Here is a 14180-nt window from a genome sequence, read left to right on the forward strand (position 1 = left end):
GTTTGATTTTTTTCTTCATTGGACTGATGTTTTGGGTTTTGAGAAGAAAACAAAGGTAAAGTAGCATTCTTATCACATATCAACAGCTTACATTATGAACTTGTCATAGTCGGTTTGTGTTGCTGTAAAAGAATATCTGAGGCTGAGTAACAGATAAACACAAGAGGTTTATTTGGCTCATGGTTCTGCAGGCTGTATAAGAAGCATGGTGCCAGTGTCTGCTTCTGCCTCAGGCTGCTTCCAGTCTTGGTGGAAGGAGAAGTAGAGTCAGCAGGTACAGAAGACACATGGTGAGAGAGCAACCCAGAGAGAGAGGGGAGGAGCCAGGCTCTTTCTAACAACCAGCTCCCACGAGACCTAATGGAGCCAGAATTCACTCATCATAGCAAGGATGGCTCCAAACCATTCCTGAGGGATCTGTCCCTATGTCCCAAACACCTCTCATTAGGCCCCACCTTCAACACTGGGAATCATGTTTCAGCATGAGGTTTGGAGGGGTTAAATATCTAAACTACAGCACAGCCTGGTTTATCACTATAATTTTGATCAAGCGTCACTTGGCTAGGTACTGCTTGTATCTCAAACAATTCCCCCCTGTAATTTTTACTCTGTTCTTTCTCCCTCTCTATCCTGTGCTCTTTGGAAGGAAGTCACTGTGCAGAGGCCACATTTGAGGAGTGAGGAGTCATACGCTACCTTTCTTGAGGACAGAGTATCTACATATATTATTGGGAATTATTCTGCATAGTCTCTCTCTTCCTTCCCTCCCCCACCATTTATTAGCATATTTAATCGTTTACTTATATAAGTAAATGTCCATACTGAGTGCAGATAATGGACAATTTCTACTTTATTAAACTTTTCATTTTGCTGGTCAAGTTATTTCAGCATTGGCCATTGGGAGATCTTTCAGCTGGCCTCTGTGGTCTGCTGACACGCAGGCATCATCACTGTGTGCCTTTTTCTGAGCACCTCTTTGCTTTCTGGCACTACAAGACGCTTTAGGCTCATCCAGTTTGTTTCTTGTCTCAGTTCTAGAATCAGCCATTTCTCTGAGGAGTCTTGGTTAAGTTTCTTGGACAATGGTATTAGAAACCAAAAATCTGGGTGCCAAGCAAACCCTTTTTGACATAGAGTATTCTGTGTTTATTTGAAAAATAGCTCTGCTTAAATAACACCTAAGCTTTGTGTAATGAACTGAATTGTGACCACAAAATTTATATGTCGATGAGCCGTAACCTCCAGTGTGGTTGTATTTGGAGACAGGGACCTTAGAGATGGGAGGTTTGATGAGGTCATTAGGGTGGGAATGTAAGCCTACAAGTCTGGTTTGTTTGTTTGTTTGTTTGTTTATTTATTTATTTATTTATTTATTTTTAGATGGAATCTCTCTGTGTCACCCAGGTACTGCTGGCATGTGCAGTGGCATGATCTTGGCTCACTGCAATCTCTGCCTCTCCAGTTCAAGCACTTCTCTGCCTCAGCCTCCTGAGTATCTGGTATTACAGGCAGCTGCCACCACGCCTGGCTAATTTTTTTGTATTTTTAGTAGAGATGGTTTTTCACCATGTTGGCCAGGATGGTCTTGAATTCCTGACTTTGTGATCCACCCTCCTTGGCCTCCCAAAGTGCTGGGATTACAGGCATGCACCTCTGCGCCTGGCCAGGAATGGTGCTTTCATAAGAAAAGAAAAAGACATCAGAGATCTCTCTGTCACCTATCAAGTGAGGACGAGGTGAGAAGAAAACTGTCTACAAGCCGCAAAGAGAGGCCTTGCAACAAACCAGCTCTATTGGCATCTTGCTTGATGTTAGACTTTAGCCTCCAGAACTAGGAGAAAATAAATTTTTGTTGTATTATAAAAACGGTCTGTAGTGTTTTGTACTGGCAGCCTTAGCTGACTAATACATCTTGTGCTATAGCATTTACTTCCAACGTCATGGAAACTGCAGTCTGACTTCCTTCCTGCCTTCAGCTGCCTCATTGTGTAGATGAGATACATTTACTATTTCTAACCCCCTGATGCAGGAAAAATACAAATGAGGACAAGTAATAGTTGAGCAATTTCTCAGCCTTTGATAAAGAAGGGTATCTACTTTTATGATGCAGTTTACAAAGAAGTTTACATGAAGTTATTTCCTTCATGTAAACTGGAATATTACTATAATAATCTAATGGCTTAACAAAAATATTGCCATTTCTAATCGTTCAGCAGTGTATTAACACTAGATACTTTAAAAGGCAATAACACCATCACCAACAATAACAACAATAAACCAAATGTGCTACAACTCAAAATATAGCAGTAAAATAGAGTAAAATGGAGTATGGAAAAGTTACATACTCTATTTTTCTAACTTTTGTTTGAACTCCAGTTTATGAGAGGTATTAAGAGATGTGGAAGTTCTATTGAGAGATGTAGAAGACATATCTAAACTAAATTATACAAAGTATCTGACTCTGGTTTGATGCTTGGGGAGTACAGTAAACCAGAGTTTTAACAGAGTGCATGCAAATGTGAGAAGTGGGGATGTCATACCTAGTTGGATTCATGGAAAGCCAGTTTGAGGACAAAACCAACATAGAGAAGAATGCAGAAGTCAGGGAATTGCAGGTAAATGGCACTACAGCCCTGTGATTAAAATGCTTAAACCTCCTCTACCATGAAATGTGTCATTTACACAAAGCAATATATCTTCTTTATAAGTTACCGTTTAGGACTATTTGAGTCATTTTTTTCTGTTCCTTGCAACTAGATGCAATCTTATACATGCCTAAAAGAGATCCTGGAAAACATGCTAGGTAGAAAGGAAACTATGACTACAATTTCATTTTTAGTCATAAAATTTTGGGGAAAAATGTAATAGAGATTAAATTCAAATTCACATACAAAACTACTGTAGCAGAGTAATGAGTGATAATCAATAATCAAGTTCTTCCACTGTATTTATTCAATTCATTAGCAATTTGCTAATCGGGAGGGACTGCTGGCTGCTAAAAATGGGTCTTGGGTCTTGATATTTGGGTCTTGTTATTCAGTTAGACATAAGAATCTTCTCATTACAGGAAAAAATTAGGTAATGAAGGCTCTGGGGCATATTGAGAAATAAAAGGCAGCGATTAAATTGGTAATTTTATGCAAATAAAAATCAAAGCACCAGAAGAGAAAGAATAAGAAAAGGGTAAGACTTTCAGAAAGTGCCAAGCTGTCTCCTGTGATCCTTTTACATAACAAATACAACTTTTTTACTTAATCAACAATGTAGAGAGTAAGTACAAGGATGGCTATACATGAGCTGAACATCTTAGAAAATATTGTAGGGGAAAAAGAGAGAACTTGCTGATAATACGGTACTTGCAAAACAAGCTTCTGCTATTTCCCTCTTGACACCACGTCTGTTGTCTACCAGGGCAATCATATCCAACTGTAATTGTTGAACAATTGTTCTGCACTGAGAAAATACTTCTGATTACAGACATTAACACGTTTAGGCATTAAACCTCCTCACTGTAATTACCCTTGAGCTTATTCTCACAAATGAATTAATATGCTGATCGCTCGGACTAACACAACTAGCAAAAGGGTGATGAATTGCTTCCAAATCAGATAAAATGAAGCATGATATCATTTAATTAATTTCATGGAAGTGGGGGGTTGAAACAGAAAGAAAATATTTCCACTGGGGCTATCTTTCCAGAATGGGATGTGAAGTAGGGGCAGGAAGTAGGAAAAGGAAGATGAAACCCAGTGTTACTGAAAACTTCTGAGCTTTTGGGCAATGGGTTTGCACATTCCAAGGTACCATTAGAAATTGTGATGCTTTTGTGGCTAAATGCATGGATCACAGCTGATGTGCTAATGGACCCTGCTATGAGTGCCCCAGTGGAAGGTCTGAGAAGGTAAATATGCCTGTTCTCCTTCCTGATGCTGAGAATAAGTTGCCTTGTTAAATAACCAGCTGGAATTAAAAGGTTACAAATGTCAGAAACGCATTTAGTTCTAAAATTAAAAAAAAAAAAAATAGGCAAGCAAACAAAAAGCAAGGGCCCGTGGATTAAAAGATGTGCTAACAGGGTATGATTAGAGCACAAAATGAATTTTTCCTCTCTCACACCTAGTCAGGGTATATAAAACAGCAAAGCGTCTGGGTATATAAAACATGAATGTCCCTGATTTGGATCGAAAGGTGACTTACTTGTGTAACCTTAAGGATACTAATTCATCTTCCTGACTAGTGCCCATGTTGTTTAGTCACCAACAAAAAGCACATTAGCAGAGCTACCAGCAAATCAATAGGACTTTGTGTAGATCATGGTTTGATTTCCTCCCCCATCTCCTATCCATTTCTCCTTTTTCAAGAGGCCTGAATCACCTAGCTAGGAATTTGTAAGGGTGACACCTGCTAGATTTACATGGCTTCCTTAATTACCTGTACATAGAATTTTGAAGCTATCTTGGAGACATAGGACTGAAGTATACCTGTTAAAAGTCCTATGGCTACTAAGAGAAAACAAAAAGTTAAGGGGTTTGAGTTATAATTGTCTCATTGGGGAAAACTATCCAGAGTGTTACTGAATACCAAGACAAATATCATCCAAAACTCGAGCCCTCCTGGTCAGAAACAACCCCTCTTGTTAACCTTGTGGACCCAGTATATTTAAAAATTTTGCCTTCAAACAGAAAACTCTTTTCATGCTCTCTGAACTAGACCCCTTCAAGTCCTCCTAACCTCTCCCACAGCTGTGAAATTATAGGGAATCTCCCCTGGGATCTATCTTTCATATATAAAGTTTGCACCAATGCTGGCCCACTCACACTTGTGAACTCTTGGAAGATCTATGATTCTTGTTTCACAAACAACCAGGTAACACAAATCTTTTTGTCAGAAACTCTTTTTTTTTTTTTTTTTTTTTTTTTTTTTTTTTGTCAGAAACTCTTTGCTGTTTTCTTTTAGATGGAGTTTCACTCTGTTGCCAGGCTGAAGCTCAGTGGCGTGATCTTGGCTCACTGCAACCTCTGACTCCCTGGTTCAAGTGATTCTCCTGCCTCAGTCTCCCTAGTAGCTGAAATTACAGGCATGCACCACCACGGCCAGCTAATTTTTGTATTTTTAGTAAAAATAGGATTCACCATGCTGGCCAGGATGGTCTTGATCTCCTGACCTCGTGATACGTCTGCCTCAGCCTCTCAAAGTGTTGGGATTACAGGCGTGAGCCACCGTGACCGGCCATTGTCTTTATTATCTACTTTTCTTCACCTCCCTTTTCACTTACCTATATGCTCCAGAAGGGCTTAATGGAAACCCTTGCCAAAACTAATCAATTTAGCTATATCCTCCAATTTGTATTATCTTCAGTTCAGTTACTCATTATCCAACTCTCATTACCTAAGATCCTTATACAATTGTTAAACCTGCAGATTTTTATTTGTAAGATAATTTTTCCCAATGCCATTTATGTATGTTACTATAATAATAAAACCAATATGGAAAATAATTATTGTGCCACTTACTTTATATTCTATTCATTGCTCATGCACCTATCTAGTTTTAAAATTCCCCCGCTGGGACATAAATATAACTTGTCTTCATATATGAGGCATCTCAGAACTGTCAAACGACCTCCTTCCCTTTTTCCCAATGTTTAAATCAAACCGATCACATTGTATTAACCACCCCTTCTAGGTTCTTATGGCTTTGCAGCAGTGCCAATAATTATTTAAACCATTTTCAGGCTTTGGCCCTACCCTACCTTGATAATTCTCCTCATTATGGTGATTGTATTCTGGGTACAATATATTCCACTCGAATCACTATCTTGAACATAGCTTCCAATCTAAAATCCCATTCGAAAATAAAAAGGGCCCTAGGACTTACCGTGGTTGAAGTTGTGGGAACTGTCACAACTCTCAACTTTTGGGGAGGTTTTACTTAGCACAAAATCACACTACAGGAACTTACTGCCTCCTTTGAAATAGTTGTAGCTATTAGCCTTGGCCCAAGTCTATCAGCACTAGAAAAGTCTTTATACTCACCAGCAGGAATGATTTTAGATAAGACAGGCTCTAGATTATCTCCTAGCTGAACAAGGAGGAGTCTGTGCTATCATCAACAAAACCTGTTTCACCTACATTAATGTGTCTGGAGAAGTGGAAACTAATGTCCAAGACGTTTTCAAACAAGCCAAATGACAACACATACTTACCCAAAGTAACCAAAACTGGACCAAAACCCTTATTGATTGGTTTCTAAAAATCGTTTTGCTTCTCCCATTCCTTGGACATTTATTCCTAATCATTCTTTTAATATATGGTCCCTGCCTTTTTAACGTGCTCATTAAGTTTGTATCTTCCAGATTACAATAATTCCACCTACAGATAATTATGCAATCCCAATACCAGCTGGTAACAGGAACTTCTATTTACATGGGGCCTGTTGATGGAATCTAGGCTTCCCATTTTGAACAAGTTTTTCATGACCTCAATCCCTTCATGACAGAGAACAAAAAAGGAGAAAACAAAGCATATCCCCTCCACAGCCCCTTTCAGCAGGAAGCAGCCAGATAGATCGAATGCTCATCTTCACTATGCGGTTTTCCCTTTGAGACTCTATTAGGCAGCAGGTGGAAATGAGCATGGGGGATTATAAAGGATCAAAAAATGGACCATGATACTTGTCAGGGGAAAAAAATGAGCAGAGCAAAGACCACCTCGTAGCTATCAAGCAGACCATCCAGAGGCAAAACTCCTTATTTAAAGAATTTAGAAGTAATTAGACTTCCCTAATTAGCTAAAGTGGGCATCTGATTCCATGTTTCTTTTCCAAAAATTTGTAAATAACTAGCATTTCTCTACATCTCTGGAATGCATACATGTCAAAATTCATTGGGCAACCCTTGCTGACATTAAGACACCAAAATGTCTACAAATGTAATCATTTACTATGACCTATGTGACTAATGTGATCCATATTACCCTTAAGCTCCTGCCTTAAGAAATACCCCTAAGGAAAATCCACCACACTCTCTTACCAGACAACCACTCTCTGCTGCCAGAGCTCTGACACCTTGCCCGGCAATAGTTTTATATTCTTGTATTTTTACAGAAAAAAATAAATAAATCTTTACCGAGACCGGTTCAGCCGTAGAGACCCCCTCCCAGGCGGCGCTGAAGGAATTGAGAAGCAGACACCCAGATAGAACAGCAAAGTCGGTCCAGCCAGGAAGCCAACAGCTCAACCCCAAGCTGAAAGCCTCAGGACTGACAGCATTCCAGGCTAGAGGCCTCGAGCAGATGCTGACCCACTCTTTTATTCTCTCTGAACAGGTGATTATTAACAAACAGATGTTTGGCATTTTCTCATTACACAAACGTATACCAAGTAGGCAGCTGGTGCCCGCTTACCACTGATAACAGCCAAATTAAAAAGTATTCTCCACGAGGAAGCCATGGGGGCAGGGTCAGATGACCCGTGCTTAAAGAATTGTTTTAACCAGTGTATAACATTTATATATTGTCCAGTCACTTTAGAATGCCCCAAGCAGTTTTCTACTTGGGGCAGGGGGCAGCTAGGTTTTCCTTGCCATCGTTCTTCCTAGCAAACAATATATTCTATCACACATTCAGCATTTCTCAACAATCATACACTTAGCATTTCTCAATAAACCTTGTTCATGTTTTTATCACATAACAGTAAACAAAAGCCTATGATAAGTTTTTTTTTTTTTGTTTTGTTTTGTTTTTTAAATTTTCATTTGTTTTCCTTTTTTGGAGAAACAGTGTATGACTTTGCATGCAGTAGGTGCTCAACAATTCTTATTAAATTTACATATGTGAGGGTACCAGCTTAGTAATCCTATAGTTTGAATCTCAGCTAATTGCAGTGTGACTTTAGTCACACTGTCTGAGTGAAGTTTTCTTAACTGTAAAATGAGCTCATTCCTCCTTTCCGGCGGTGATGACCTACCCATAAGAACATCTCTCCGGCAAAAGCTCTCCTTGATCCCTCTCCAGAAGAGAAGAGGAAACACAAGAAGAAACACTTGGTGCAGAGACCCAATTCCTACTTCGTGGCCGTGAAATGCCCTGGATGCTATAAAATCACCACTGTCTTTAGCCATGCACAAATAGTTGTTTTGTGTGTTGGCTGCTCCACTGTCCTCTGTTTGCCTATAGGAAGAAAAGCAAGGCTTACAGAAGGATGTGCCTTCACAAGGAAGCAGCACTGAAAGCACTCTGAATCAAGATGAAAATGAAAAAACAAAAAAACAAAAAAACTTATCATAGGCTTTTGTTTACTGTTATGAGATAAAAACATGAACAAGGTGTGTTGAGAAATGCTAAGTGTATGATTGTTGAGAAATGCTGAATGTATGACAGAATATATTGTTCTCTAGGAAGAACGATGGCAAGGAAAAACTAGCTGCCCCCTGCCCCAAGTAGAAAAGCTCATTCTAACACACTTACAAGCTTGTGTAAATTTGACAAAGAAAACATAAGACAGCCTGCACTCAATAAATATTGATCTTTCTTGTCATCAGTTGTTGAAATTGCCCACATTTATTGTTAGCATGATTCTATTAATTTGACATGTTGATCTTGCATCAATTTAACAAACACCCACTCCAGCACACGGATACCTCCCTCCTCCCTACCAGTTCTTGACCTCCCGCTCTTACCCATCTTCAAGCATTTTTTGTTTATTCATTTGTTTGCATAGCAGCAAGAATAATCATTTTAAAATTTGAGTTGGATTTGTCATGCCCCCTACTTAATGCCCTTTAGTAATCTGACTTGATACTTAAGATGAATTCCAAATTTCTTCCCATGGCTATGTTCTTTGACTCTTTGGAAGACCAAAATATACCACACCAAAATAAAATGTCTCCTTTGGTAAAAGGATTTTATTGAGCTGGAGGCACTTAAGCAGCAGATGTAGAAAAGCTGCCCTTTCTCTATGGCCTAAAAGCAGGACACAGATTTACACAAAAAAATATTCCCCTGCCTCTTCCTTCCACCAGCGATAACACAGGTTAACTAAGGAAAGACTACTTTAGACCCATCTTGGGCCTGGAGATAGCACTAGGGGAGTCTACAATTAGCAAGCTTTACTAACCAGTCTTTATCTGCCATTTGTTTTACTTCTCACAAGTGATCACCCCTAGAGAATAAAAGTCCTTTTCTTTTGACTTGCCATTTCTCCAAAAATGTACTATTCTTTATTGAAGATGCTATATAATTTAAAGCCATCTCTTTGAGAAATTACCCACAGCCTGGGTATCTCACATGTATACACGAAGTATGCATGTTGATAAACTTCTATCTGCTTTTTACTTCTTCATCAGTCTTTTGTTACAGGGACCATTCTAACTAAAATCTTCTGAGGGTTGAGAAAATATTTTTTTTTTGCTTCCTCTACAACTCCTACCTTCCCAATTCATCTATACTGCTTTTTACCTAAATCATCTTCAAAGATAAAACAATGGATAAAAGAATGAGCACAATGTGGAAAAGATTTCCTGTCCAGTAAGGAATACGATTTAGCACAGAATCTCGGCTCTGGGTGAGGAGGTTGGACAAGAGGAGAAGTGGGTCTTTTAAAGACAAAAAATTATAATTAAAATTAAAAAAGTTCAGGGCAAGGGCATCTCTAGTTCATTTGAGGAGAGCAAAGTCTCTGGTGCTGGAGGTTACATCTGAGCTGGTTGGTGTAGGTGCATGCTGGGATGGGCTGAGGTGGCTTAAGCTGAGCATGTCAAACCCCCAACTAGGATGGCAGCATTCAGCTGCCTCTGCTAAGGAGGGTGCCACGCCAGAGTCAAAATGATGGTGCCCAGTCAGTTCTGCACTATGGCTCACAAGCCAGGTGGCCAGGTCAGGGTTTGTCGTAGCCACACTGGCCTTCTTTCAGTTAAACGTACGTGCCTCAAGGCTTCTGCACATGCTCTTTCCTCTGTTTGGATGAGGACCATTCTTAATAATTTCTTCAGGTTTCACCTCAAATTTCAGCCCTTCAAAGATGTCTTCCCCGAACACTATTTTTTTCTTTTTTTTGGAGAATGTTTTGCTCTGTCACCAAAGCTGGAATGCAGTAGCGTGATTTTGGATCATTGCAATCTTGACCTCAGGGGCTCAAGTAATCCTCTCACTTCAGCCTCCCAAGTAGCTGAGATCACAGGGGATCTCACTATGTTGCCCATGATGGTCTCGAACTTCTGGGCTCAAGCTGTCCTCTTGCCTCAACCTTCCAAAGTGCTGGGATTATAAGCCTGAGGCACTGCGTCTGATCCCCAACTACTTCTTATTCCCCTAGTATCATTCTCTACCTCTGCATGTTTTTCTTCATCACAATTTGAAGAATTTGTAATTATCCTATTTATTGACTTTACATGTATATATGTACATATGTATGTATATATCTATCAGTTCTGTATCCCATTAGACTGTAAGCTACATACACAGGCATTTGTAAAAGATAAACAGAATTGTTTTTTCATCTAATTTCCTTTAATCCAACAGGCAAAGAGGAAGTTACGGTGCTTGAATTGCTGTCAAACAATCCAGTTGTATTTAATTCTACAATTAGTTCATGAGTTTTAAAGATTTCGCTCACATTTTTCAAGGAGTATTAACAGCAGATCATCAGAAATACTCCTTTAGAAAAAAAAATGAAAGCTTTGTTTTTGTATGCATAGTGTTAATATTCATGTATTTGTATGCAGTGCCTTTGGAGCAAGCAAATGTCCTCTAAGTGCAATTTCAGCCTGGTCAAGGTAATATAACTTTTTCATTAAGTACTTCCAAATTCCAAATCTATCCATGAACGTGAAAAATCTGTGCTAATTAAAGCCTGTCACATAGGTCAACAGTGCAGAGAGGACCTGTGAGGTTCCCAGGACTTAAGGGAGCAGACTCTGCATTAAATATAACAGGATTGTCTGCACCACAAGGCAAGTTGTCGCTTCATTCTGGTTTTATTATGTGATTTATGGACAGCTGTGCAATTGTTCAATGGGATTTTCACCTTGTAAAATGTTGATCAATTTTTGTGACTAGAAAAACGGAAACTGATCCAATGTAGAAAACATATGTAAAACAAATTTACTGGATAAAAAAATCCCCACTTCTTTTACATCATCCTGTCATGTGCTTTAAGGATTTCAAACTCAAAAGTCTTCAGTGGTTTGGCAGAGTGATTTTATCTTTACTCACAGGGAGGGTTGCGGGAAATAGAAAGCTCAGGGCTGGCTACAGGAGGAAGCCACTGTCAGTTACAGCAAATTCTTGCCATGCAAGAAAAAAATGTAATTTTGCCAAATTTTCTAACTTTTCAAGAGGAGCCAGTTACCAACATTTTTGAAAAACTAAATAAATATATATTAAATACTTGTAACTAATTAAAGATAATTAAAAGCATTGTATGGATGACAAACAGAAGTTTGTGGGTAAAATCATCTCTACCAGTTTGTGACTTCTGCGGTAAGTTTTGATTTTACCTTCTAGTGCAGTGCTGTTTATTAAAGAGTTAATGTGACTCATACACGTAGTTTAAAATTTTTTAGTAGATATATTTTTAAAAGTTTAGAAAGGTGAAATAAATATAATGAATTTTATTTATGCAATATATTCAAAGTATAATTTCGACACGTAGTGAGTACAAAAATTGATGACGTATTTTACTTTTTTTTGTTAAACTACATCTTTGAAATTTGATGTATATTTTACACTTACATCTCAATTTAAACACTGAGTTTTGATTGGAAGTATTTGATCTATATTTAGATTTTATAAAATGTACAGCTGAAAATAGATTTGTATGTCCAAGTTTTCCCAAACAGCCCTACGGGTTTTCTAACAACTGAATTGAGTACTAGTTATAAAAACTAAAATTAAATTAAGGAAAACTAAAAATTTACTTTGTCAGTAATATTAGCCACATTTATGGTGCTCAATAGCTAAATAGTGCTATTGACTATCATGCTGAACAGTGTAGCTCTAAGGCTCTAATTGTGTGCTCCAGCATTTTCTAAAGAAGGCGAGAAATGTTAAATACTAAGGGAGAGGGAAGATACTAATATCTCCATTTAAACAGAAGAAAGCAACTCTCTAGGGCCTGTGTCAATTCCCTTTTGGTATTCCGGAGTGGAAATTAAACATTGATGAGCAACTCTGAATGAGATTCTCTTTTGCCTCTGGAAACACACAGCTTTGAAAGTCTGAATGATCCTATTTCAGTCTGTCTGAGATGTCACCAAATTCACCTTTGAATTATTCATATTCTAACTTCTTAAAAATTACCAAATGCCTGTTTACTATTTAAACATATACTGATAAATGCAATGTCTCAAAAATTGAGTACCACACCACCCAAATACACAACTCAACTGCAAGAGGTAAGTTTTATGTATATTTTGTGTGCATCCTTTTGTAGCACACATAATTGTTTATGTGTTTCAGTGAACATCTGTATCTATCTTAATATGAAGGATTCAAAATTGCCTTTAAAAGCTTACTGTGTTTTATGTTGGATACCCTCGGAGTTGAGTGAAATATTCTCTTAAAGGGAGAATGGCTTTTTTGATTAGGCAAAACCTTGTTGGAATGCTTTTTAATTGCAAAATGTTAAGTACTTTATATATAGTCTGAAAGGAAAAGGTCATTACGAAAAGGTCATTACACAAAGTTACATTGATTTGTCTAATATAACAGATGAATATTAAAATCTGGAATTCTTTCTGGTAAAGCTGTGGTTTGGATCAGGAACTGATCCAACAGTGAGGTACAGAAAGTAGTCCCTGAAGAGAGAAAGCCTGACCAGGAAACAGGACAGAAAAAACATGTTGGGAGAGAAATTGACCTACAGGTAGGTCTAGCGTACCTACACATGGTATAGATATCCTATGGATTTAGAGCTGGAAGGTCTCATATTCAGTATTAATTTGTTGCCTGCTCTCTGCCATGCTATATAATCTTATTTAGATACTTGCAAGCAGATGTCTTGGGGATACACATAGCTATGTATAATTTTTTTTTTTTTTTTTTTTTTTTTTTTGGTCTGGGCAATGAAAAAAGAGACTATCTATTTCTTGCCTTAGGCAACATGGATTATAGTAATGAGCCAACTTGGAATGTAAAACCAGAATAGGAATCAAGAAGCCTGCAGAAGAATGGTTAAAAAAAAATCAACATCTTGATAATCTTTGGGGTATTGGGTAGAGAACTTGACTACCTACTACAGTACTTGGGATGGGGCTCCATAAGGTTATTTAAATTAAAAAATACCTTAGAGGACAGTGTAACATTAAAGTAGCAGATGTCTAGATAATAAATTTATTTAAGCATGATTTGTTGGTAATTGTTTGAAGTATGTGTGTCTTAAAAACAGTTTCATGTTGTACAAACTGCTTAGTCATATTCTATTTTATTTTTAATGGCCGAATATTTCACTGCATTAATAAACTATATTTAATCATGTTATTAGGCATTTAGGCTATTTCCATTTTTAAATAAAATAAATCATATGTGATGACCATCCTTGTATAGAGTTTTTCTAAGGATAAATTTCCAGACATTTAATTTCTGAATTAAAATGACTAAAACATTTAAATTAAAAAGCAAACATCAAAGATTATGCCAATTTATATTATGAGTCACATCTCATAACAAAAATCCCCTTTTTGTTATGACCATTATCTACTTTTATAACATGACTAATCTGAGAGAGGGGAATTAACACCTTATAATTTTAATTTGTATTTCTTTTATTAAAGGGAATTTGAATATTTTCATTTCAATATCTATTAGCCAAATGAATTTCTTGTCAAGATGATATAATTTATCTCATTTTGATGCATCTCCTCTAAAACTACAGCCATGTCAGATAAAACACAAATATAGAAACACAGGAAATAGTTGAGCTAAATACACATTTATCAAGATAAATATGATTGGAAAGTTTTCCTTTGCTCATTTTTATCTTGTATTATCTTTCCAATATTGATTTGTTAGAACCATTTATCTATCAAACTGTAAATCTTTACTATGTATATTGCAAATTAGAAATTTCAATGTAATCTTTGTATTTTGATCTTTTTTGATCATATACAAATTTTCTTTTTCATATTATTAAATATTTTGTCATTTCCTCTAGACTTTTTTTTTATTTCATGCTTAATTCTTCAA

The 14180-nt window shown here is 37.3% G+C and overlaps 1 protein-coding gene across 1 annotated transcript; it reads left to right on the forward strand.

Annotated features, from left to right (window-relative positions):
* The first annotated feature begins 2531 nt into the window (after positions 1–2531).
* On the forward strand, positions 2532–8227 carry LOC120364259 (small ribosomal subunit protein eS27-like). The gene is made up of 2 exons (XM_039469521.1): positions 2532–2615; positions 7973–8227. The coding sequence occupies exons 1-2, from the start codon at positions 2532–2534 to the stop codon at positions 8225–8227; spliced, it is 339 nt and encodes a 112-aa protein (XP_039325455.1).
* The last annotated feature ends 5953 nt before the right edge of the window (positions 8228–14180 follow it).

Source organism: Saimiri boliviensis, chromosome 5, assembly GCF_048565385.1.
Source record: "Saimiri boliviensis isolate mSaiBol1 chromosome 5, mSaiBol1.pri, whole genome shotgun sequence".
In the NCBI taxonomy this organism is placed as follows: Eukaryota; Metazoa; Chordata; class Mammalia; order Primates; family Cebidae; genus Saimiri; species Saimiri boliviensis.